This window comes from Brachionichthys hirsutus, chromosome 6 (assembly GCF_040956055.1).
Source record: "Brachionichthys hirsutus isolate HB-005 chromosome 6, CSIRO-AGI_Bhir_v1, whole genome shotgun sequence".
In the NCBI taxonomy this organism is placed as follows: Eukaryota; Metazoa; Chordata; class Actinopteri; order Lophiiformes; family Brachionichthyidae; genus Brachionichthys; species Brachionichthys hirsutus.
In genome coordinates this window covers 13,497,670-13,521,701 of record NC_090902.1, presented here as the reverse complement: position 1 = coordinate 13,521,701, position 24,032 = coordinate 13,497,670, and the positions used below count along the sequence as shown (strand labels likewise).

Below are 24,032 nucleotides of genomic sequence, written 5' to 3'. Positions count from 1 at the left end.
GGCCAGTCAATTCTCTGGTTTGCAGGTGAAAAAATGCCTGCTGTATCATATAAAAGTGGAAACAACATGTACTTCCTAACTGTACATTCAATTTGGAAATGTTTGTCATCCAAGTTGTTTCAGTCAGTGTTCTGAGAAAAATATTTTTGAACTAATTAGTCCTCATCCAAGGCAAACAGTGTAAGAAACATGAATAAATGTGTGGTGACAGATTGTTTCCTGTTTTAACTTAAAAAACAAAACCACACACAGAGTTACACCGGTGAAGCAGGTGTTAGCAAACATCTTAATAATTCCCTGAGGCTGAGTCATATGTCGGTTTATTTGGACTATGTAAATAATATGCCGGATTTTAGCAAAAATGATAATTTACATCCGCAGTCCCTAGGAAGGTTACAGAAAGACACAACAAGGGGTTACAATAAAAACACAGCGCAGTACAGTACGGTACATTACTAAAAGGTTAAGAGCTAATGGCTACAGGACTGTTTACTTTCAATCACTGCTTGAGGTGAGTTTTGAAGGCGAGTGGAAGATTGTTCCACTGGCCTTTACAGAAAGAGCATTTTGTCCAAAGGCTGTTTTCCTGAGTGGGGACCTCACAGTGCCCTCTAGAGGAGGCTCTGGTCCTTGAACCGCTGTGAGCCCTTTTTTTTAAAGAAAGTCTGACATGGGAGGCGGGGCAAGTCCATGTAACACCTTGTACATTAGACAAGCCATTTAAAAAATTTTAAAATTCTCAAGGTTCAATAAATTGTACTTTTTTTAAATGTTACAAACATGGAATGACATTGGTTTTCTATCAAAGACCTTTAACGATTTTTTCATAGAGTGATTCTATGTATTTACACCTGCCAGCAACCAACATGTAATGCAATATTCAATGTGTGACAAAATCATTGAATGCAGAAACATTTTGGCAGCACCAAGTGTTATGAAAGGTTGTATTTGCTTAAAATTGATCAGGTTGAATTTCACTGTATTAGATATTCTTTTAATTTGGCTCTTGAAAGATAGTGTGGAATCCCTCTGGAGTGGCAGGAAAAGCTACAGGAAACGAGGGTATTGAATTTAAAATGTTTCATGTAGCAATCCAAATAATGTGGAGCTCCAAATAAAACATGATGTTTCTCTGGCTTTGTTGAATTTGACCAAAAGGAGAATACAAATAATATAATCCTGCTGCATTAAACGGCCTGTACGCTGCACAGATACAATACAGGAAGTAAGATGTGAGAATATCTCTTAATATTTTTGCAATCTTAAAGTACCCGACTCCAGAAATGTAATACGCTTGAGATGTTCTTTTGAAGAGAAAAACAAATGTACAATTCTTTCATTTAATCTTAACTAATTTTTGTGTTTGGAGTTCACATTGAGTTTGAATTCAACTGTTTAGATTCGTATTTGAAAGTAAACAAGGCACTCTACTGCTCATGTACTTTGAATGCTCACTAATTCAGCAGCAGCCATATCAAGCAGCATGTGCTGACTCGTCTCCGCCCTCTAGTGATCGTTTGGGTGGAACAGCAGCCTCTGGATAAGTTGAATAGAATAGAATAGAATAGCACTTTATTGTCATTACACACGGTGATGCAATGAAATTAAGCAGGCTCTGCACGGTGCAACCATCAGTAAAGGTGAAAAAGTTGAACGTTACAGTACTGATGGATGGAAAAGAGAAGCCTTGTTACTTGTTTGATTGTGATTTTAACACTTTTGTTGTCAGGATACTTAATTACTTAAATTGCATGTGTCAAACTGAAGGCCCGAGGGCCAATTGTGGCCCGCCATGTCATTTTTTGTGGCCCGTGAGAGCTGTGTGCTGACATTTGTTTTTGTAAATTGCTGCATCTTAGTTGTACTGCAGTTCAGCTCCGCTCAACTGTGACAAAAGAGTTTTGAACAAAGTTAATGTCATAACTTGTGTTGGATGATATTTATCTTTATTTATTATTGAATATTATTTACTTGAATACGTTTGTTTGTTGATTGATGGAGTAATGTGGTTTTCTTAACCTGATAAATTGAAATTATTAACTCTTTCAGTGCCATTAACGTCTTTAGACGTTTTTTTAATAACCCAAACATTCACTGCCAACCCTAACATTGAAATCTGCCTCTTTTCAACGGCCAATAACTCCGGAACGGAAAAAGGTAGGAAAACACTTTTCCTGGCGTTTGCTTAGTCAGTAGTAGTAAATAATATTCTGTGGGGATTGGAAAATCAGGCAAAATAGGCAAAAACTGGGGCTGAAAATGGCTGGCACTGAAAGAGTTAATGTTCTAAATAGAAAAGCACTGAGAGAGCACAGACCTCCTCCAAGCAGCTCGTTCCCCTCATCATTAGATTTACACCGTCCAACTCCATTCTGGATCCTATCCAGATTAAATTCCTTGGTGAAATAGAAGTCCTACATGACTGTATCAAATTCTACAAAAACATCAGTCAAAAAACAATCAACGAAAAATTCAAAGTGATCCAGAATCCAGGATCCCTTCTGGATCATCATCAAAATGTAATCTTTTTTTCCTGGAAACTTTCTCAACATTTCCTGCAAATTTCATTAAGATCCACACCGAACCTTTTGAGTTATCTTACTAACAGGTGGACAGACAGACACCTCGCTCCCTCTGTTTCCTTTAGCCGCCTATCCATTGGAGGGCTGTGGGGTCATGGAGCCTATCTCGGCTGACATTCAGCGAGACGCACAGCGAGGTCGAGTCACCGGTTTGCCTCAGAGCCGACACACGGAAACACAAGCAACCATTCAATCTCACATTCAGTCCAGCCATCAGCTGTCCCTTTTATATCGCATGATATCGGAAATTAAAGAGGCGAGGAAGCTGATGGATATTATTTGTGTGTGAGAAAAGGTCTGTACAAACATGTTTCATTACAACAATGAGAAATATCTTCTCATGCAGCAGTGTATATGTTTGCAGTCACTTCATCCAAGATGGTGTCTCATCTCGACAACACCATTTAGGTATTGTTACTAAATAGAACTGATCACTCACACGTACATTAATGCTGTACTTTCTTCTTGTCCCATCAGGGGTCGCCACAGCAAATTAACCTTCTCCACTTCACCCTGTCCTTTGCATCGTCCTCCTCTAGCCCTGTTCCCTGGCAGCTCCATCCTCAGCATCCTTCTACCGATATAGTCCCTGTCTCTCCTCTGGACATGTCCACATTGAGGGACCAAATCCTAAAATTGTCTTCTTTTTTTTCCACAACAAATCCTGATACACCCTCCTTCCTTTATTGCTTTAATGTCAACAGTATAAAATTGTGCTTTAGGCTTCCCTACTGGCTGTGGAGGATAATCTCCCCACTGTACTCTGTATGCTTTAGGAATGAAGTTTTTTTTTTTTTTTTACAAGATTGAGAAAACAGTCTTCGTGGTTCACATGATTGCTTCTAAACTTTCAATGGAATCATTTTTGAACGAATGAATTGTATTTTCAGTGGAGATTTGACCTGACTGAATAAAGGATAAACAACTATTTTTTTTAGAATGTGTAAATGTGGTTTTGACCAACATTCAACAAAAAAGACTTGTTCAGTTATGCTCATGCATCCATCATTACATTGTGTGTGTTGTTTTATTTACCTATATTTCACCAATGGTTTGATTGACTCAACATGTTTTTAGCGGCAGCAGGTATAATATTAGAGCAATACTCTAAATATATTACTTAACATGTTGAATTGGGGTTACCCAGACAGGAATAGCCCGGAGCAGTCATCCTTTATCATGATGAATGCGCTATAATGGTATGTAATGATAGTTCTGATGGGAGGGAGGCTGTGTTGTTTTTTTTTTATTAGCCTGCAATGTCATTCTGTGTGCTGCAATAAGAGCCAACGGTTTGACAAAGAGCTTCGAGGGCGACCTTTCACTTTAAGAGCATCAGAACGGGCTCAATGGGCTTTTTTTTCCTCTCGCAACATCTTTCTTCTGCCATGCATGGCTTGTTGCCGAGGTAACAGGGCCTAAGACGGCCTGAACAATTCCAGCGTTGCCTGATGAATCGACTCACGCTGACACGTGACTGGCATCAACATGCTGCATGGCTTGATCAGGTATATTCTTCCACAGTGACGTCAACGACCACCTGATGCTAAACTCCCGCATCAGGATCATATCTCAGATTTTGGTCAGCCGCTTTGGTGAAGACACATTTTTGGTGGAGGCCAGAAAATCCGAATTATTGAAACCATCCTCCTTTTTGCACCTTCATTTTCAGATCGCTGTGGCGTGAGACACTGTTGCTCTGGACGCGCTGTGTGTGTGTGTGTGCGAGAGACACTTAGCATGGATTTCGAATGAGACGGGTGGTTTTAAGTTTTTCATTCAGTTGCATTTGATTGTAATATGTGATTAACATTTCTGGTTAGAACGTAATGATGATGTAGATATTGTCTCCTCCCCCCACCACACACTCACACAGGTCATTATTAAGCTCCTCTCCCAGTGACTGATCAATCAGTCAATTCCTACAATGAACTTTATTATAACCAAGGGAACGACAGATTTGCATCCCAAACCTTCATTAACGCTATCGACGATGACTCAGTGACTGACTCGTGTTTTGTTTCAGCATTTTAACCGCCTGTCCTGAAGAGGTTTTTATGATCTTCACACACAGCCCCCCGTCTGAACCATACCTGTTTAGCTTTAGCCACATGGACCTGATCAATATGCATTGTCGCTCTCAGGCCTGGCAGTTGGCTCAGCGTGATGCAACATCTTGCAACAAACAATGTGCTGTAAGAGTTTGTAACACGGAGGCCAAGCAGCGCAGGAAAAGCCGAGTTTCGAGGAGATCCGAGCGTTCACACGCACAAACAAGGTTTAATGGAGCACAAGAGGAGGCGCCGTTCCTCTGCTCCTTCATGGCATCTCTGTCCCTCAGCTGGCTGGTTCTTACCTGACTCTGTTTGTTGGGCTTTTGATGACAGACCTGAGGGTTGTTGTTATTGATCTGACCCAGCCTCATCGATCACCTGTCACAAGTATGGATCAGGGCGGAGATGAATGGGGTGGCCTTCTCCTCCGACATATAGTCAAGGGAGGCCTCCCTTCACGGTCTCCTGGTCCTCCTTACACCAGCCGGAGCATGTCTGTAATACACACAGAACGTGTGTGGAAGCATCACAAACTCAAATGATTTAAGCATACACCATCTGAACACACTATGAAGAAATATAAGGAAGGCTTAAACCATGTTTTCACTCAGCAGCCCCAAATTACCAAAAAGCAATTACATGCAGTGACTAGGTGGGGGTTAACCCTGCGGCGCTGGCCCATGTCACTGCAAATTTATTTTCCATGTTCTGAAAGTCATGGATAAAATATATTTTCATGTCGCAGGAACATGACCAATTACAAAGAGAGAATTCTGACGCGTGTCTTCTGTTAAGATGATCTTTTATTACAGCAACCCTGAGAAGCCAACCACCATAGACTGACTTATTATTTATATAGTACATTACACACACACACACACACGTATTTTCTCATGGCTTTTTTGAAGCACTGTATTGTATTGTATTTCTGTATTGATGGAGCTCCGCCTCCATGCCTTCAGTGAAACGCTCATGTCTGTTTAAACTCTGTGGTGCCGAAGCAGCTCCCACACGTTGACACACATTGCCAACTCTGGAACTTCTCAGAAGCAAAGTGGAAACATAATTATGGTTTGTGGGTTTTTTTACACCTCGGGAAATCAGGTAATGTTTTTGCCTGCTTTGGCTTTATTTGTCTGTGAGCAGATTTTGCTCAGTTGAGTTGGAGAAGCGCCAGGATTAATCTGCTCGATTTGAACGGTGATCTCGAGCATCGTCTGGATGCAGAAAGGATTCTCTATCTCTGGGGTAATGGTGGGTGGTGAGATTTTAGCCTCTGAATTCATGGATAACAGGAAGTTAGACAAAAATTAGATGATCCAGGGATGTCTCTGATTGATAAGGTGGGCTATCTCTGACACAGTAACTGTAACTCTCTCTCTCTCTCTTTCACACACACGATATTCATTAAATCTGCTTCATATTTTTTGATCAACACACTGCTTTGAGGTAGTCATTATATTCTTCTCACATATCAGTGTACAGATTGAGATATACAGGTTCCCTAAAAAGATGTGTTTCAATCAATGAGTTAATTGATCCTTAACTTTACATCAGTTGTGTCTCCCAGTGAGAATGAGTGTCAGCCATCCTGCTCACGCACTGGTCAAATTACTGAATCAGCATTTAAGAGGACAGTTGGTGTCCTGGGGTCTTATTGCTGTAAAACTCTTGCAGGTGCAGATGAACTGATAAATAATATTTAGTAAACTTCTTTATGACATCTTGGTTACTGTGGCTGATGAAATGTTATTTGAGCACTTTTTAAGGTTGTATAAGTTTTATATGTATGTTTGCTGGTTTAAATGGATATAGGATGTTTTATCTCAGCTCACAGCAAATCAAGTCGACCTCCGTGTACACGTAAAGTAACCTTGAACCTTAAATGTAATAACTTAATTTAAAATCAAATTAGGCACATAAAGATCAACCTGTACCCAAACCATAGAATCTACATTAAACATGCGACAGGGGCTGGCTGCTCTGCATAATCAATATTCCTCTTCCTCTGTATATTGGCTTTGAGTGGGAGCGACATTCATTAACATCCTCACACACACACCGAGGTCTGGGCTGCAGGGTTGCAGGAAGGGGCTCGGTGCATCCCAACTACCTTTAGGACCCAGGACGTGTCCTCCTCAGCTTTTGTAGATTTTGTGAGGAGATGGGGGGGGGGGGGCTGAGATGTGTTCCTTTCTTATCACGATTCACATCGAGCCTTCTACCAGCTGAGGTGTTTTGATGAAGAGGGCAGTCTGAAGCCTGGATCGCCTCCCACAGCTTTCTTATTTTTCTTTTCTTTTTTTTTTTTCTCTTCATTTTTTTATTTCGGCTTTATTTCTTTCATTTTCATTGTCATCTTTTTTGGGACGCTATGACAACCAATGCCTTTCGGCTGCATTCCTGCCGCTGGCTGGGACTATCATCTTTGTTCTCGTGATAGACTTCATGCGCTCATTCAGTCTCATCTGAACAGCGGCGGTGATTTCTCTTTAACTTTCTTGCATCTTCCACGATTCCAGCTGCGGCAGGTACAGAGTGCGCGTTGTGGTTTCTACCTCCTTGGACCAAAAAAAAAAAAAAAAACCTGCAGCGTTTATTATTCTCTTTAATCTCAGGAGTCTGTCGAATATCAAGAGGGAGGGAGGGAGGGGGGGTCATCTCTATTTTACATTTAATTAATATTAATATCGTTTCCTGCATGAAATGATTATTCAATCGTCTAAATTTAGGGCCGCTGCTCCTAATCGGTGTAACAGTGAGGATCAGCGAGTGGAGGCGTGGGACGCGTCAGTGAATACTAATTGCTGTCAGTTACTGTCTCTGCAGCTTTTTTTTTTTTTAATGGCGTATAGCAAAAGGAACCCCCCCCCCCCCCCCCTATGTGTGCGGTGCACAATAGAATGACAGCGTCGTCCACACATTAAAGCCACTGGCGTGCGTTTCTACCGGTTAAACGAAGCCTGCCTTCGTTACAGAGGCTGTCCTGCAGTGTGTAGGTGTTGATGCAGCCATGTGGAGCAGAGAGCGCGCTCCTGGACTTCTCTGCATGCTGGCGCTCACGGCTCTCTGGAGAATCAGGTGAGAGACGCGCGTCTCTGGGGAAGGACCGAGGGTCGTGTTTCTCTGTGGACGCACGATGCGCAGGAGGAGAGCCCGAAAAAGATATACCTGGAGGGCTTGCTGGTGATTGTCTATAACTGGAATGTTACACTGTCTCTGAAGATATAAGTGTAATTTATATTGGAGGCTTAAACAATGCATTATAGGCCTTGTGGCGTGCAGGGTTACCGTGGTGTCACAAAGTCTGCAGATCGGTTATTCCATCTGATGTCTGCAACTAAAATCAACGCTGAAATGCAATTTTGTTGGAAATATTTTTTTATTTTTCCACCGAGCAATGCAACAGACAAGGAGTGAATTGGTGGTAAAAAGAAAAGAAAAGAAAAAGCTCTATATTTGATGTCTGATTATTTCTAATTAGCTTTGCACCTTTTATCTTTTTAAACAAATACCAGCCACCCAGTAAAATGTACATCAGAGGAGGTCTTCAGGTATACAAATGTGTCCTTTTGATGTTGAGATTAACAGTTTAGATCATTTTAGTTCTCACACGAGAAGGGGCCAATGTCAGAAACATGAGAGGCTTTCTTCAAAAACAATAAAGGCCTGAGGCTCCACGATGTCACCACTGATGCATGGATTCTGAAAACTTACATGGCACAGCCAGATTGTCAATCTCATCATCCATACTATCCTTTAGGCCTTAGATTCATCACAGGCCAAGGTGGGGAAAAAAATCACCTGAATTTTGGTGCTGCTCCATTTAGCAGCTTCAGTTCCAGGTTCCTGGTGTCGTGCATGCTAGCTGTCACTGCCACGGTTTACTGGCACGAGGCCATTCTTGGTGTTATCAGCGATACCCATGCTTTTTTGTCAAAATAAAGCCTCAGTTGAGAAAGTTTTTAAAACACATTTTTGCAGTACCCAAGTCATACTATATAATAGCGTTGGCAGTTTGCTTACCAAGCAGAACCACAGACACCGGTGCTCAGATTCAGATTTTATGTACGATACGTGTAACCCTTTGTTGCCACTCACAAGCACGTGATCTTCACACCTTTACAGCCGGAGCTGAAGGTCTGTGAACATGGAAACGCCTACAAACCAATCGCTGTCTGTAATGAGAACACGAGATGGTACATTTAGGAAAATTATGTCTCCGATGGCTACGATGCCTTTGGCTTCATGAAGTCAGAGAAGTCAGCAGTGCATCCCACTTTCATGTTACATTTCATACATGTAAATATATATGAAATATATATATATATCTAGCACAGATGGGTGCTGACCGGGCAGTTAGTAACCGGATTGAGGATGATGAATATTACTTTTGATTTGTCTTCTCCCATCAAAAGCAAATCAAATCCCTTTTCTGCGTCTAACTAAATACAGTGGAAGCTCGTTTCTCGAACATAATTTGTTCCGTAATACTGTTCAAAAACCGAAACTGTATTTCCCATAAGAAATAATGGAGACTAGATTAATAATAAGATCCTACGCACCAGATAAATGGCAATCTACATGCCTATAGTTATATTAATATGTAACTACTAAACAACAGAGAACACATAAAAATGTAAATAGTATGAAAAGAAAACGCATAATAAAATATAATTTAACCCAATTCTGTGTCATTTACATAATGTTTTGGCAAAACTAATTTAAAAAAATGTATAAATAGCTGCAAAGGTGTGCATTAACCAAGGTGCATGGATTATTCTGAAATGCTCCTGTTCTTAATCAGACATTGTAACAGAGGCTTGATGAAGATGTGCTTCACGCTGGCTCTGATGCAGTGCTAACAGCCTGAGCGTGTTGCCTGTTCTGATATGGGTGTGAGCTGGTATAGTGGAGAACACATCCCTCAATAAAGACATATTAGGTTGTAACACCAGCAAATAGGCTACATAAATCCAACCTTTTCACTAATGATAACCACAGGAAGGTTTTCCAAACATACTCAGAAGTGAAAATAATTAATATTGTATACTATCGCCCTCCTTAAAGCCGAATAAGGCCACAACCTGAGTCTGCTGCACCATGGCTGCCGACAGCGTCGATTATGTCCCACGTTAATGTAGGACCCTATCTGGATTTATTTACTGTGAATGTGTAGCTCTGATTACATTTGCATATTCAGTTGTGGAATGGAATCCAGATCAGATTAATGACAAATGTTGTGCCTTGAACTAGTTCATACTTGTGGCTGAGAATCATGTAGGACGATGTGTTTGTCTGTCTGGGCATGTATCAAGGCCGCCACATGCTAATGACATGCTAATGCAATGCTAATGACGACCATTTAAAAAAAGAAAAAAAAGAAAGAAGGCCCCGAAGGAAAAACGGAATCTTGAGTCTAAACATTTATAATATAATCCCATCCCTGTTTCCGTTGACTAGGTCAGTGAACGGCGATGCCAAATCCGATGCCTTTAAAACCAACATCACCCTGTTCACACGGATCCTGGACAGCCTGCTGGACGGATATGACAACCGTCTACGGCCTGGCCTTGGAGGTAGGAAACCTGCTGGCACTAGACGTACACAACGATCATTCCATATACGTACCTCTTAGAGAACGCTAAGTTCTAAGTGTTTGTTCCATTTATTATGAAAGAGCATGTGTCTCTGTTTTAAATGGGTCACTTGCAGTGAGAATACTTCACTTAACATCCACTTTTGTGGTACGCATAACCTTTGGCAACAATCCCCTGAAGAATAAACTGACAAACACACTCTGTGAACAAAACATTCAGGTTATGAAACGCTTGCTCCACTTCCTGGAAAGTAACGGCAGTAAAACGGGTCAGTTTTCAGTTTGCTTCTCCTGCATTGTCTTAATGTTAGTTTGGTTTAAGTGATGTTGATGGTAATTTGTTGAAACTTAGAACAGTTAACCCAAACATTGTCTACTAGCCCGCCCCCCTCCTCCATGCCAAAAGGTTCTAATTCTGCAAAATATTCTGTAGCTTCACAGCAAGCCTTAAAACACAGAAGAAGATGAAGCAGCTCACATTGTTTAATTAAGACACTACAAGTCCTCTGATTTGAAAAATGTTTTTAATTGCTCCTCTTTTCTAAGATGAAATCTACTCTGTAGCCTCTGATTAATGTTTGCCATTTAAGGTGGGAACACAAGCTTGAACATGACGTATGGACCTTCGCCACTTCTCTGTCTAATTACGTTGAATGGTGGGATTGTATTTTCTTCCTTGCTAACATGCTACGTCTACTTGAAGTTGGTGCATGCTAGTGTAACCCCTCAATGCAGATGGCAGCCCACTATGAGTCTATGGTTCTGTTCATGGTTTCTGCCTGTTAAAGGGAAATTGTTTTTTTTTGCCTGTATCTTTAAAGGGCTTGTTCATGTGGGACAAGTTGGGTTCTATAAGAGCAGGCCTTTGTCTGCTCTACCTGGAAAGTGCCTTTAGATAACGTTTTGTTATGATCTGGCGCTATACAAATTAAACCAAATGCAACTCCCGTGCCCCCGGAGAGCAGAAGAGCAGTACAAAAAGAATGAATGAATAATTTGAATTCAATTCAATAGTTCAACACTTGCCCCTCCTCCTCCATCTTGTTTAACTGATCTGCCCCCCCGTGAGGCTGGATATGTGTCGGGCTGGGCTGGTGCCCCCGTGGTTGCGTTCCCCCAGTGCTGGTCCTCTGGGTCAGATGGTGACGCAGGTTCAGCCGTTGGGTGGTTGGGGATGGTGTTGGTGGGGGGCGGTTCAAGGAGCATGGCTTTGGTGGTGGCCGTTTGGGATCTTATGGTTATGGGGAGGCTGGAGCGCCGGGCCGGCCTGCTGTGCTGGCCTTGGTACACCTGATAAAAGTTTATTGTTGGTGGCAATGTTCCGGTGAAAATTTGCAAAAATGTTTTAGTGTGTGCTAAAAAAGTCACCCCACCCGTTACCATGGTAGCGTGCAGCTGCACATGTGCCCGCTATGAATTTTCATTTCATTTTCAGAGGCGTTTCTGATTGGGACAGAAAAGAGGGACGCTGTCCTGCAGCGTCTGTTTGCTATTTTGACCTAAGATTGTCACAGATATTTCATACAAGTGTCTGGGAATTGCGCTAACTTGCGCTAAAAATGCATTTTTCTGAATCAAGAAATGTGCAGCTCTAAATGAGGATTCAGTTGCCTTTTGGGAGTTTTTCACCGGTTTCGTGACAAAAGACTGCAGTTTTCTCCAACTTGCATTTAACTCCCGGGCTTTCTCCGCTCGTCCGCTGCCGCCTGGGTAGTTAGCACGGTAGCTTGTGTGACACGTTCGGAAACGTCTTTCCACATTGTGCGCCTTTGCCAGATGTCCTATTTACATAACATACTCAATAATGATCACTTTTTTATGTTTAAACGTGAGTTTCCTGACCTTCTGAGAGGTTTGACAAATTTTAAGCCATGTGAGAATGAAATTGTCTTTCATCTTTTGCTATGCACCTTCTGCAGAGGGCTTTTTTGTTGTTTTGATGGAAATCACATCTTCTGCTGGGGCTCCAGCAGGATACAGCGCTCCCCTCTCCATCCTCACCGCTTTCCTACGTGTTTGGAATCTCATTTCCAGCTGGCCTCTCACCCCAAAGCTGAGCTCCTCCCTCAGGATTGGGTCCATTTGAAATTCTAATTCCTGGGGCGAGCAGCCCAGCCTCAGAGCCGCCATATGGGGACAGATCTTCTCTAGGTTGGCAGCACTTGGGCGGTTCAACTGGACCCACTTATAGCACTGCCTGCTTATTTGATGTATTGGAAAAGCATTAGCATTTGCCGTCTTCCTGCACTGATATTCATCTCACTTTCAGGAGCTCAATGATCGCATTACACAACCTGCTTCCATAAATAACTTGTTGCACACATTCACGCTTGATGCACCCTAGGGTTGAATCAAACCTACATTGTTTTTGACCAATAAATTCCATTAATTAATGATTGTGCATTTAGAGATTGCTCTGATAAAACCAGAGATTGAATAAAACAGTTAAACATGTATTTGGTACGCGGTGGAAACCGAAGCCCCAACACGCCACACGTTAGCCGTCAATGTGCACAGGGCCTACATCACGGTGCACACTCTAGCAGAAAGACAGAACATTCACTTCACATGGAATTTTCCACTTTTTAGACACATTAGATTTGTATGTGGCATCTGTGGGAAAACATGTTAACGCTTCGATGGATCCTGCCTTATAATGGCTGCAAAAGAGTCTCAACACAGCTGCACAAAACTGTGTTCATTCATACATAAATTATAGTCAGGGATGTAGAGTCACTCCCAGAGTCAGTCTTCATGGTTCAAGTAGCGGGTCTCCCTAAAATCAGTCCGCATCCTAAATATAGACTGCATTTATGAGACACATTAGTACACATCACCAAAATCTATTTTTGTCTTATCACGTGTCTGTATTTTACTCTTCTTCTACGTGATAAATCCAAAATAATCTCTCCGTAGAGAGCTACAGTTTACGACAGTTATGGGTCATGACTGAACTAAGAGTGTTTGCTTAATGTAGCGTAATGAGCATAGCATAATAAAATCCCCCAGACTCAGTTTCAACCAGGATTACAGGACTGATTCCATAGATTGCATCAGAATACACAAAATGGTGCAGTTCTATATTGAACTTTAAATCTTTCCCCATGACTCTGCTATGTCTTCTTACAGAAGGCGATGCGAGTTGAAAGGCTTTTACATCATCCGCTGGTAATCAAATTGTAAAGATGGATAAGAAGAATGTCGGCCAGAGGTTTTCAATGTGAACCCGCATGTCTCTTCGGGCCACTAGAAATATTCAAGGAAGAATAAAACCTATTATAAATATTAAATACTATTATTAAATATGTTGCACGGTGTTAAGCCCTGTTTTTCTCCTGAGTTTATTTATAGAAAATGCAAAGCAAGCAGAGACATTTGATGGCTAATCAGACCTATTTCATTTGCAATGACAGCCATTTGTATCCTGTACCTGCTGTGGACTTCATACTAGTCATCTAGTTCAGGTGAAGTAATACCAAGTTTTTTTTTTTTTTTTAAAGGCAGCAACCTTTTTTCCTGCCACCTTTACTGAAATCTGGAACGACTTGGTTCTTAAACAACAACAAATAAAAATGCAGTTTAAAATGCCTCGGACGTCAAACTGATTTTTGGAATTTGAACGCTCGAGTGGAGTCGAAGTGAACCGGTTTGAGCGGATCTGCCGTAGCAGAAAGACGGTGTGCAGATTTTTATTTTTTGTGTGCGTGTTTTGTCGGACTTATTCTTTTAAGCTCTTAGTCGTGGATCTGAACAAAGGCAGCAGGAAGACGCCCGGCAAAGGAAAGAGGAAAGTTGTGACAACGCGTCTGGGATCTTGCTGCACACTACGGCATGGATAAATAACGCTTTCGACTTTTCTTAAAGAAAGCTAAGCTAAAGAGAAAGAGAAGGAAATAAAACCTAGGACAGTTACCCGGTCATTTTATGTAGGCGGCCTCCCTTTCAAAGGAATAACCCCTCCCCCTTCCGTCTGTCCCTTCACCTCCCGACACCGCAGCCAAAACGGTTTGTACATACTAAATAATACATTATGCTGTTTTTTGTACTATTTTTGTACACTTGTATGTGTTATCTGTTGACTAGATACACGTAGTTACATATCAATATAACTGTAGGCATGTAAATGGACATTTATCTGGTGCGTAGGAACGGATTAATCTAGTTTCCATTATTTCTTATGGGAAGTGTAGTTTCAGTTTTCAAACAAATCGGTTTTTGAATAGCATTACGGAACAAATTATGTTCGAGAACCGAGGTTCCACTTTATTTAGTTCAATGCAGAAAATGTATTTTTGTTTGCTTTTGATGGGAGAAGACAAATTAAAAGCAGTATTCATCATCCTTAACCTCCCGGTTACTAACCGCCTGGTTAGCACCCATCTGTCAATAGACTTGATATCCTTAGATGCCAATTTTTTTAGACGCCAAGCTTTATGGCATCACAGTCTACAAACTCTATCCTGACGTTACAGAAAGACTAACAGTTGATCAGAGGGAGAATTTACAACCGCCTCAGTCTTTACAATTTGTCCACTTTAGATCTGAAATGAAATTAACTAATTAAAAATACACTTTGGCAAAAAAAATATCCATTTGTCAATGACGTTTCTTTCACCCGACGCAGGATAAGCCATGAAGTACAGACATTTTTGGAAATGACTACATGATCTTGTCGGAAAATTTTCCCTAGGCTCTCGCTCAAATACTAGAGGAGCTGATGGACCTTTTTCTGGGTTTACAGCACGAGGTATGCATTTTACATCAATTTATTTTATACCACAATAAATACAACATGCTGGCCTTTTGGGCCACGTGACTCATTTTCTTCACTTGGAAAGACCCATTTCCTCCGACTGATTCTCTTTGGATTAAACAGATTATGCAGCAGTTTAAACAAGAAACATAAGATTTTATACAATGTGACAGGCTTTCTTATTGGTAGAATAATAATAATAATAATAATAATAATAATAATAAACTTTATTTATATAGCACTTTTTTAGAAATAAAATTTGCAAAGTGCTTTTACAGATAATAACAAATCATACAAACAAAAAATACATATTAAACAAACATTACTAGAATGTGGCCTCATAACTTCCTGTCCTTGTATTCATTAATTTATGTAGTTGTTTATTTAACATTGTTATTAATATTTGGTCTTTTAATTGTGCTATTCTTTGTTGATTATTATTTTATTTCGGTTGTGTCCTCTTCCCTTTCGATAGCTTTAATTTAAGGGTGTAGTTCTTGTGGCCACTTGGGTTCAATGTTATGCTGTTCGTGTTTTTGTCTGTCTGTCTGCTGTAAAAATATTCCATAAATGGACCTTGATTGAAGGTTAAATGCTACTATATATGTGATATGGCATGTTGGGTAAAGTAGCATACCCCCAGGTTATTATCTACCCCACTCTGTGGTCCTATGGGGTGTTTTTACCATCATCCAACTCATTGCTTTGTATTTACAGACGGCACCTCCTCATTTTAGTTCCGTCTCGCTGCTCGTTTCATCCTGTTTTTCATAAAAACATAGCAGAAATGCGAGTGAATATTGGCTGACATTTGTCGAGTGGTCTGAATCACGACTCCAAATGAATGATAATGTTGCTTGATGACGCCTGGGTTTTTATAAAAGGGACCAGAAAACCATCGAGTTGCAGCTTTAAAAGAACGGGAAGTCCTAGAATGTAGGAAAATCTACATGTAAGATATATTTCATTATATTTCCTTTAGTAATGAAATGTGCATTGCTGAATATTTCTGTTGCTGTGAGCGATGTAATGACATGCTTTGGTCGAATTCAGGTTGAACTGGTTGATTCTCTTAGTGAGGATTTTGGTGCACTGAGAGGAAGTGGGGACGGTATGGTGGCGTAGTGGTTAGTGCTGTTGCCTCACAACGAGAAGGTACCGCTTTTGAATCCATTCTCTGCGGAGTTTGTATGTCCTCCCCGTGTCCGCTTGGGTTTTCTCCGGTTTACTTCCACCTCCAGAAACTTGCAATTTAGGTGTATCTGTTACACCAAATTATCCTTAGGTGCGTGAGGGGTTGCCTGTCTCTGTGTGGCCCCTGCAATCTGGCCTCGTATAAGTGGTGGAAGATGATGGATGGACGATGGATGGACAGTGAAACAGTGTGAGACAACAGCTTTTAAAGCCATTCAATTATAAAGCTGTAATGGAGTTTGTCTCATCACTGTTGCGTTGGACCGACCAGCAGCTCTAAACATGGATCATTTGAGTGCTGCTACTAAAGCCTATGACACTAATCAATAGAAGAATCATATTGGCCGACGCGCTTTGTCTGCCAAACTGGCAAGAGTTCCGTTGACATTTGGGAAGTTTCACAGCGGGACACTCTGTCCCCTCACAGGGAGGCGGGTTTCGTCTGGCCCGTGAAACGCGGTTCAGCGAGCCCATCTGCACCGCAGGCATTCAGATCATAGCATAAAGCACATGTTTGTGACTGTTCTTGCTGAATAAATGAACTTCAAGTATTGTCCTTGTTTCTATAAATAAGTTTCCTTGCCTCCTCGGGCATTAAATGCACTGTGGATATTTTAAAGTAGTAAACATGTATTTGGCTCCCCAGGGCTGTGCTTTTCTAGGTGCGCCACTGCGAGGATGCATCATCCTACAAACAGGGATAGATCTGCTTCTATATTTCGCTGCAGAATGATCTGGAGCTGTCATCGGAGGCTGGATTTGCTTTTCAACAGTCCTCTTTTTTTATTGATTATTCTTGTGGCGTTTGTTATTGTGATATAATTATTTTCTCACTTTTGTTAGCACATAGTAGCCTGGCTGAGTGGCTATGTGTTGAGACAGACAGACAGACACAGGCAAAAACATAACCTTGGCGGCGGTAAATAGCTCTTATTGTTGTATGCTACTGATGAAAAAGGAATTACTGATATCAATAATTGAATAAAATACATCTCAAATTCTGTGTAAATATACATTAGCTAATATAAATGTTACCGTCTTATTGTAAATTGACTGTTTAAAGGAGGAGCCACAACACCGGATCTTTTGACAGGAAGACGCCGTGTGGTTGTCTTCGGGTCAAACACGCTCTTTACAGAGTTTCTCTTCAAGCTGATGGAGACTTCTGAGAGCCGTGGCAAAACCCTGATCAACGATTCACACACACACAAAGGCCTGCCTTACATCAATAAATGAACCTGGCCATCTTGTCTTGGTAAACGGATTGCAACTATCACCCAGCAGCCTGACGCTTCCTCGTGATTTAACATTACATAAGTAGGCAGGCGTTTTCATAATATGACTTGTTAGAGGAGCGGGAAATGCATGAGCGCGCTTTTGCTGAGGAGCAACGATCTCCTTGGATTCCGTGCGAGGTGTTGTTTGCAGTCTCGAGTGGAACACGGACGAGCACGAGATCGGGCTCGAGTAATTATTGAAAGAGACAAGAGTGTGGAGAAAGCAAATGGACCTGATGCACTCGCGCGTCATCGAATGAATCGGAGCCATGCGAGGCTTCGCTTTTCCTGATCTGTCACATCAGTGTGAGCATTTAGGGCAAGTTTTCCACGCTTAGAATCGTAGCACTCTTTGCTCTGTGGCTCGCTAATGTAATCTTTCTGTTGCTGTGAATTGGCTCACATGTAACTACATAGAAAGACGTCTGGCAAAGTAGTACAAAATCTGAATTGATAAACAACAACAACTAATGTTTCATTAAATCCAGTGTTTTCACTTAGAGCAGTAGTTAAATCTGTATTGTTCAGATATTTTGAATGTATTTTGTAACAAGGGGACAGCGAGGAACTTTAGCTGCTATTGGCTGGTAACTGATATGCTGTAAAAACATGATTTAACATTGAGGAATGGCCAGATGATGGTGTTTGCACACAGAGATACTACTTTTAAATGTCATACTGGTTCGCTATAGACGTTTTTATACTGGCCACAAAAGGAGAACAGTCACGATTGAATTTGTCTTCAGTTAATTAAGAGGATATGAAATGGAAAAAATCCTGAAACATAGAAAGCTTTCCACCACAAGAGTGAGGAGACGTCAGCAGAAAAATGGAAGTCTTATGAATATGATCAATAGATCATATGAGAATATGGCACACAGGAAAGGGATGTCGTCGTGTGCAGCTTGCATTGTTTGGAAATAAGCTCAATATAACACAAATAAATGCATTTCTTTTATTCAGAGGAACAGATTCAATTTCCCCTACTTTGAAAGGCTGGACAAGGAATTAAGTGATGTCATAAATACTGTATGTTTTCTCAATAAATCTTTTTTTTAACACACAGAATGCAATATCAGTTCCATCTGCACCTTTTTGAGAGAGGTCAGAAGAAACCAATGTGCCCTCCCGCCGCTTAGCTCCTTCATTCTGCACTTTGACTCTGTGTTGACCCAGTTGGTGTTTTGATGCTTCTAATTGTTGTGTCTCCTCCAGACAGGATAACCGAGGTGAAGACAAACATCTACGTCACCAGCTTTGGACCAGTCTCAGACACAGACATGGTGAGAGCAGATCATTGACATCTATTTAGTATGGTTAATTACTCACCAACATCCAGCATTTCACCCCCCCCCCCACCCCTCACCCACTCAGATGCACACCTGTCAACCTCCAAGGCTCCATGGCCTTACAAACCATTGAATTTTTCCTTACAAAATACAAAATAATCTTATGCCATATTTTATTTTTTCAAATGCGTTTATTTATGTACATAGTTGGACATTATTAATTAGGATACAGTTTAACATTTGATATTTTAACTAAACTAAAATATCCATTAATAATGCTTGTAATTTAAATTTTTAAATAAGAAGAGATATTTCGGGAAAAAAAATCGTTAGCATTTTTATTTTTGTAAACCGAACTTAAATATCGATCAATGATGCTTGTAATTTAAATTTCAAACAGGGACAGAAAAATACAAACCTTTGCAGCCTTGTGATTGGGAAACAGGTTTTTCACGTTTCTTGATATTCGGTGCGTACCGGATGGTACTGTAACAGTTCGTATTCGTGTTCGTATTCGTAATTCCTACTCTGCAGGGAGTCAGTGAAGGCATCCAGGGAGAAGGGGTGGTGTTGTGAGCATGGTCCCGAGGGGGGGGGCGTGAGAGGATATCTGTTCTGTTAGCGGCGGGGTTACGTCCGACAGTGACTGATTAATAAAAGCTTGTTCTGAGACCCATCTCGTCCTTATTTCAGCGTTTGACAGACGCTACAGTACTCATAATTTTCAAATTTGCGTTTTTCCGTACAGATTTGCCGTACACGTCTTAAAATGCATAAAAACCGTACTTTGTACGGCAAAAACGTACTGGTTGACAGGTATGCAGATGTAAAGATGGAAATGTGCTTTTTTGCTTTATGCTACTTCCATTGTAATTTCTTCACCATTCATAATCTCTCTATACAAATGAAGTGGGAGGCATTTTTCACATTGCAGCACGGTGTCCTTTCATCTGACAATGTTCATCTTCTAAATTATTGAAGGTCCTCTTGTTATTCCAGTCACTCCTTTGTTTACCCTGGGCTTCCCTGTTTAGCATTCTGGAGCCCACCTTCACATCACATCACCAGCATCTATTGTTGAAGACCATTTTTCCAAGTGATTGAACTATTGATTTGATCGTTATGATGCTGGAGTTCAATGCAGTGGCCTCTGAAAGATATGTAAATCGGGGTGGGGGGGGGGGGGGGGCTAATATCGTTCCTATGAGATTAGGACTATAAAAAGAAAAGAAACAGATCCCACAATATATATATACGTATTTTAAAAATCCTATAAGCAAACCAAAATATCACCTCCTTCAGTTTCTTATTCATGAGTATTTTGAACATTATGGAACTGAAAATAGGGCACAGGGTTGATAAAATATGATTTATTCAGGTCTTGCACAGGCGGATAGGTTCTCCTTTAACCTGATTGATTTACTGGGATACTGTGGATCAAATCAGCTGATTGCAGAGGTGGTGACTTTATTGGATACATAAGAGGCCTGCTGATGGCGATACAAATAATTAGAAGGAGAAGGAGCGTGTACTAGAGTGTGTACTTCTGCCAGCCTGAAGAATCCTGCACATCTGTCTGGCTCTTCTAATACTAATAATAATAAAAAAGAAAAAGGGAAGTGGTGCAATAGCATCCTTTTTTACCACAAAATTTAGATAGTAAAATTAAAGAAATTATTATTTTCAATCTTAATGACATTAAATTACATTTACAGGTGTGATCATATGTTGCAAACATAAACAATAGCATTTATTTCGCATTTAACCTAAAACAGGAAAGTTTTCAGTTCAGCTTTTATTGAGTTCTGCAACACAAATAAATGTAAATGAATGAAGCCCCTGCAAGTTTTATGGAAATCAGTTCGTTGTGTTTTGCCTCATCCTGGAAACAGATAAAACCAGCCAACGGACAGAGTTGAAAATATATAACCTCCTTGTCAGAGATAATCATAATAAATATAGAGCCTTCAAATCAGCATCACTTAAACAAGCTTTAAAATTATAGATAGAAAAGCTTTGTCATTTTTGGATGCAGTTAGAACATAAAGCCCTGATTCCCAATAAGTTGGGATACTAAAAACAGAATATAAAATATATCCAGCTGCAAAAATACTGACTGAAATTTGTCAAGGTACGTATTTTCAGTTTTAAACTAGTTTCTTTCATCTGTAAGTGATTGTGACAGTAGTAGTTTTTAAATTTGGACTCAAACTAAATGGCATGTCATGTGCAGTAAAGAATACAGCCACCAATCATGACCACTGGTGCACAAATCCAGCTGAGGAACTGCATGGACCACTGTGATATCTGATAATAATGTTTTTTACCCATAAATGAATGTCCGCTCACTCGCTCTCTCCCGTGCTGATTGAAAGTCAATATGGGAACATTTCCAGGGCTTCACAACAAAGCAAAATGTCATCATTCCGATAAAGACGAAGACGATGGAAACTTATTTTTGAAACATATCTCAAACCTAAACATATAATGGCTCCTTGTGGTTCCTATGGAATTTTCTCAACCTCTGAGACCCTGGATTATTGAAAAAAAATATATTATTTATACCCTTTTTCATGATAGAATCTTGGTGTAGTCCTCAAGCTAGAGGTGTTTAACATGGAAGACAGTACCAGATGTGTGGAGTGTTTTTATGTTCTCATCTGCCTCAGTTGTTCAACGAAATGCTGCAACATTTTCTTCACTGTGAAGCTACAGAAATAGTTTTGGTTAAAAAAATCACAAACTTTCAAGTTTACTTGAGAACAGTATTTTCTTTTAGTAAAAGTAAAAAAAAAAAAAAAAAAAAACATGGCTCCGCTTCGGACATGGTTCATTCCTTATTCACATATGTAGGCAGTCAGCAGTCCGGTTAGCAGGAGCTAACGTAGCATTGCCAGTTTCTCCCTTGTGCCGGTCCCCAGCACGGAGCTAGAAGTGGAGGAGATGAAGATGCTGAGGATCTCCTTGGGAGTGACCAGGTTGGATCGGATTAGAAATGAGTTAAGTGGAGAAGGTTGATTTGCTGTGGCGACCACTCAAGGGACAAGCCAAAAGTACTGTAGTAGTAGTAGTAGTAGTGGTAGTAGTAGTATAGGCAGGCAACAAACAACAACAACAAGAAACTATCTTGTTTTGCTCTTGCATTGGACCAATGCAGATTGGCTCCATCATGACTTGATCTTATTCTGTGGTGTTGTGTTGTTGATCTGGAAAACAGCATTTTAGAACTGTAAACACAGTTCAGTGTGTACGGGAACATTTGGAAAATGTTACCGTGGAAACAGGGCCCTGAAGTCACCTAATCACCTATATTTCATATTTTTTGACTGTGAGAGGAAAACTGAGCACACAAGAGGGACCCCACCCACACAGAGAACATGAAAACTCCACGCACAAACGTTTCAGTGTCAACCATTGCATGTCGCTCATATGAACGACTGTTTTCCTAAATGTCTTTACTGGATAAAATCTATTTAAAACTAGAAAACGACAATCAGAGATTGCAGACCCTCGCCTCCAATAGACTATTGGATCTTGTGAAACAGTAAACAGGGCTTCCGGATCAGAGGGGCCAAACCTGCTCTAGCTTGCTGCTCCGGAACGTACTACACAACACCTTCTGGACTCTTTTTCCCATCAGGCCATTCGTGTCCCTCCCTCGTAAAGTGGCAGTTTACAGCAGAGGCACAATTCCAGATGTAAAAATAATTCTAGAATCTGGATCCAGATCCGGATCAACGCCATTCTCGGGGAGGACCGAGCCACAGACAGAACCTTGCTTGTGTAAAATTTTCAAGTCGATTGGGTTACTAGTTTTTGAGTTATGCGCGTGGACAGACAAACAGACAAACAGACAAACAGACAAACAAACGGACCCAATTGCAATACCCTCGCCTCCCCTTCGGCGATGGTAACCAATAAGAGAGCAGAACAGAGACTACAAAGTGGAGACCCACGGTAATTTTAATAAACAGAATTACCATTTGTCTTCAAGAGAAACTCCGGATTAGTTTTTCTTTCTAGCGGACAGTTTCTCCATCTCAGGCCTTTCAACTGTGACGAGAGAAACAACTCAAGGTGGCTAAATGTATGTCTCTCTTTCTCTCACTACATAATCACACACTCGCATGCACAGACAAATCTCGGTGCAAATGCTTCTTGCCCTAAATCTTTCCTTTCCTGTGTGGATTCTTTTGGCAGCAGGGGATTGTAGGTCAAGGAGTTTGTCTTGGTCTCAGGGCTTGCTTAGGAAAACACCGGCGCAGAGAGCCGGGAAGCGCACCGGGGGAAATTTAACAAACAGCGACAGCGTGTGAACCGCTGCTTAAAACACGGCAGTCAGATGTGTCCTGTTGGATTCAACGTTTTTCATTGGAAATGGGACTAATACGGTTTGATCCATCTTCTCATTAATCCTCTCAGGAGTACACCATAGATGTTTTCTTTCGCCAAAGTTGGAAGGACGAGAGGTTGAAATTCCATGGTCCGATGAATATTCTGCCCCTCAACAACCTGATGGCAAGTAAAATCTGGACTCCGGACACCTTCTTCCACAACGGGAAAAAGTCTGTGGCTCATAACATGACCATGCCCAACAAACTGTTGAGGATCAAGGATGATGGGACTCTGCTGTACACCATGAGGTAATTCATGTCCAGGAAGTCCATCTGAAGGAAAGGTCAATGGTTGTTCATGTTTCAAAGGAATAGTTTCACATTGCCGGTAATATTGATTTTTTTTCTTGCGGAGTATACTTATATATGAAACTACTCCTGTTTTGTTAATAATCTGGAAACTATCTGCTGAAAAAGAAATTAGGGTTAATTAAAAAGCTGCTTTTCTGTCTGTCAGAGAAGATGGATCTTCTTCATTTGTAAATATTGCACGCACTTTGAACAGAACCAGTTTGTTGTGGCTTCATATAAATCTTCTCAGCTATATCGTTCAAATATTCCAATATGCTGAACTATTCCTGAAAGCGGAATGACTCGGAACACGTTCCACCCTCGAGCATGTGATAGCTTCATAGAATTGTATCCAGTAGCAAAATAAAGTCCCATTTCTTCAAATGTATTCTTCAGGCCTCCTATTTGATGCAACGGAGAATCTTATTGCTGACATTCATTTCAAGAAAATCAATTATAATTTACGAGCTACTTTGACAGTGGTGGTGTTTTCTCATTGAAAGGTTGCATGCAATGCAGTTCCTTATCAATCTACAATCTTGCCGTAGAGAGTTGTGTTCTGCTGGTCTCTGCTGTACATTGTTTACTTTGCGCTGCTA

At 40.8% G+C, this 24,032-nt stretch overlaps 1 protein-coding gene across 1 annotated transcript in view; it reads left to right on the top strand.

Annotated features, from left to right (window-relative positions):
* The first annotated feature begins 7,649 nt into the window (after window positions 1-7,649).
* LOC137895093 (gamma-aminobutyric acid receptor subunit alpha-2) overlaps window positions 7,650-24,032 on the top strand; it is a 30,278-nt gene continuing 13,895 nt past the window's right edge. The window contains exons 1-4 of the mRNA XM_068740579.1: window positions 7,650-7,717; window positions 10,100-10,215; window positions 18,675-18,742; window positions 23,171-23,391. Of these exons, the coding sequence (XP_068596680.1) occupies window positions 7,650-7,717; window positions 10,100-10,215; window positions 18,675-18,742; window positions 23,171-23,391 (473 nt within the window). The remainder of the gene's footprint in view (window positions 7,718-10,099; window positions 10,216-18,674; window positions 18,743-23,170; window positions 23,392-24,032) is intronic.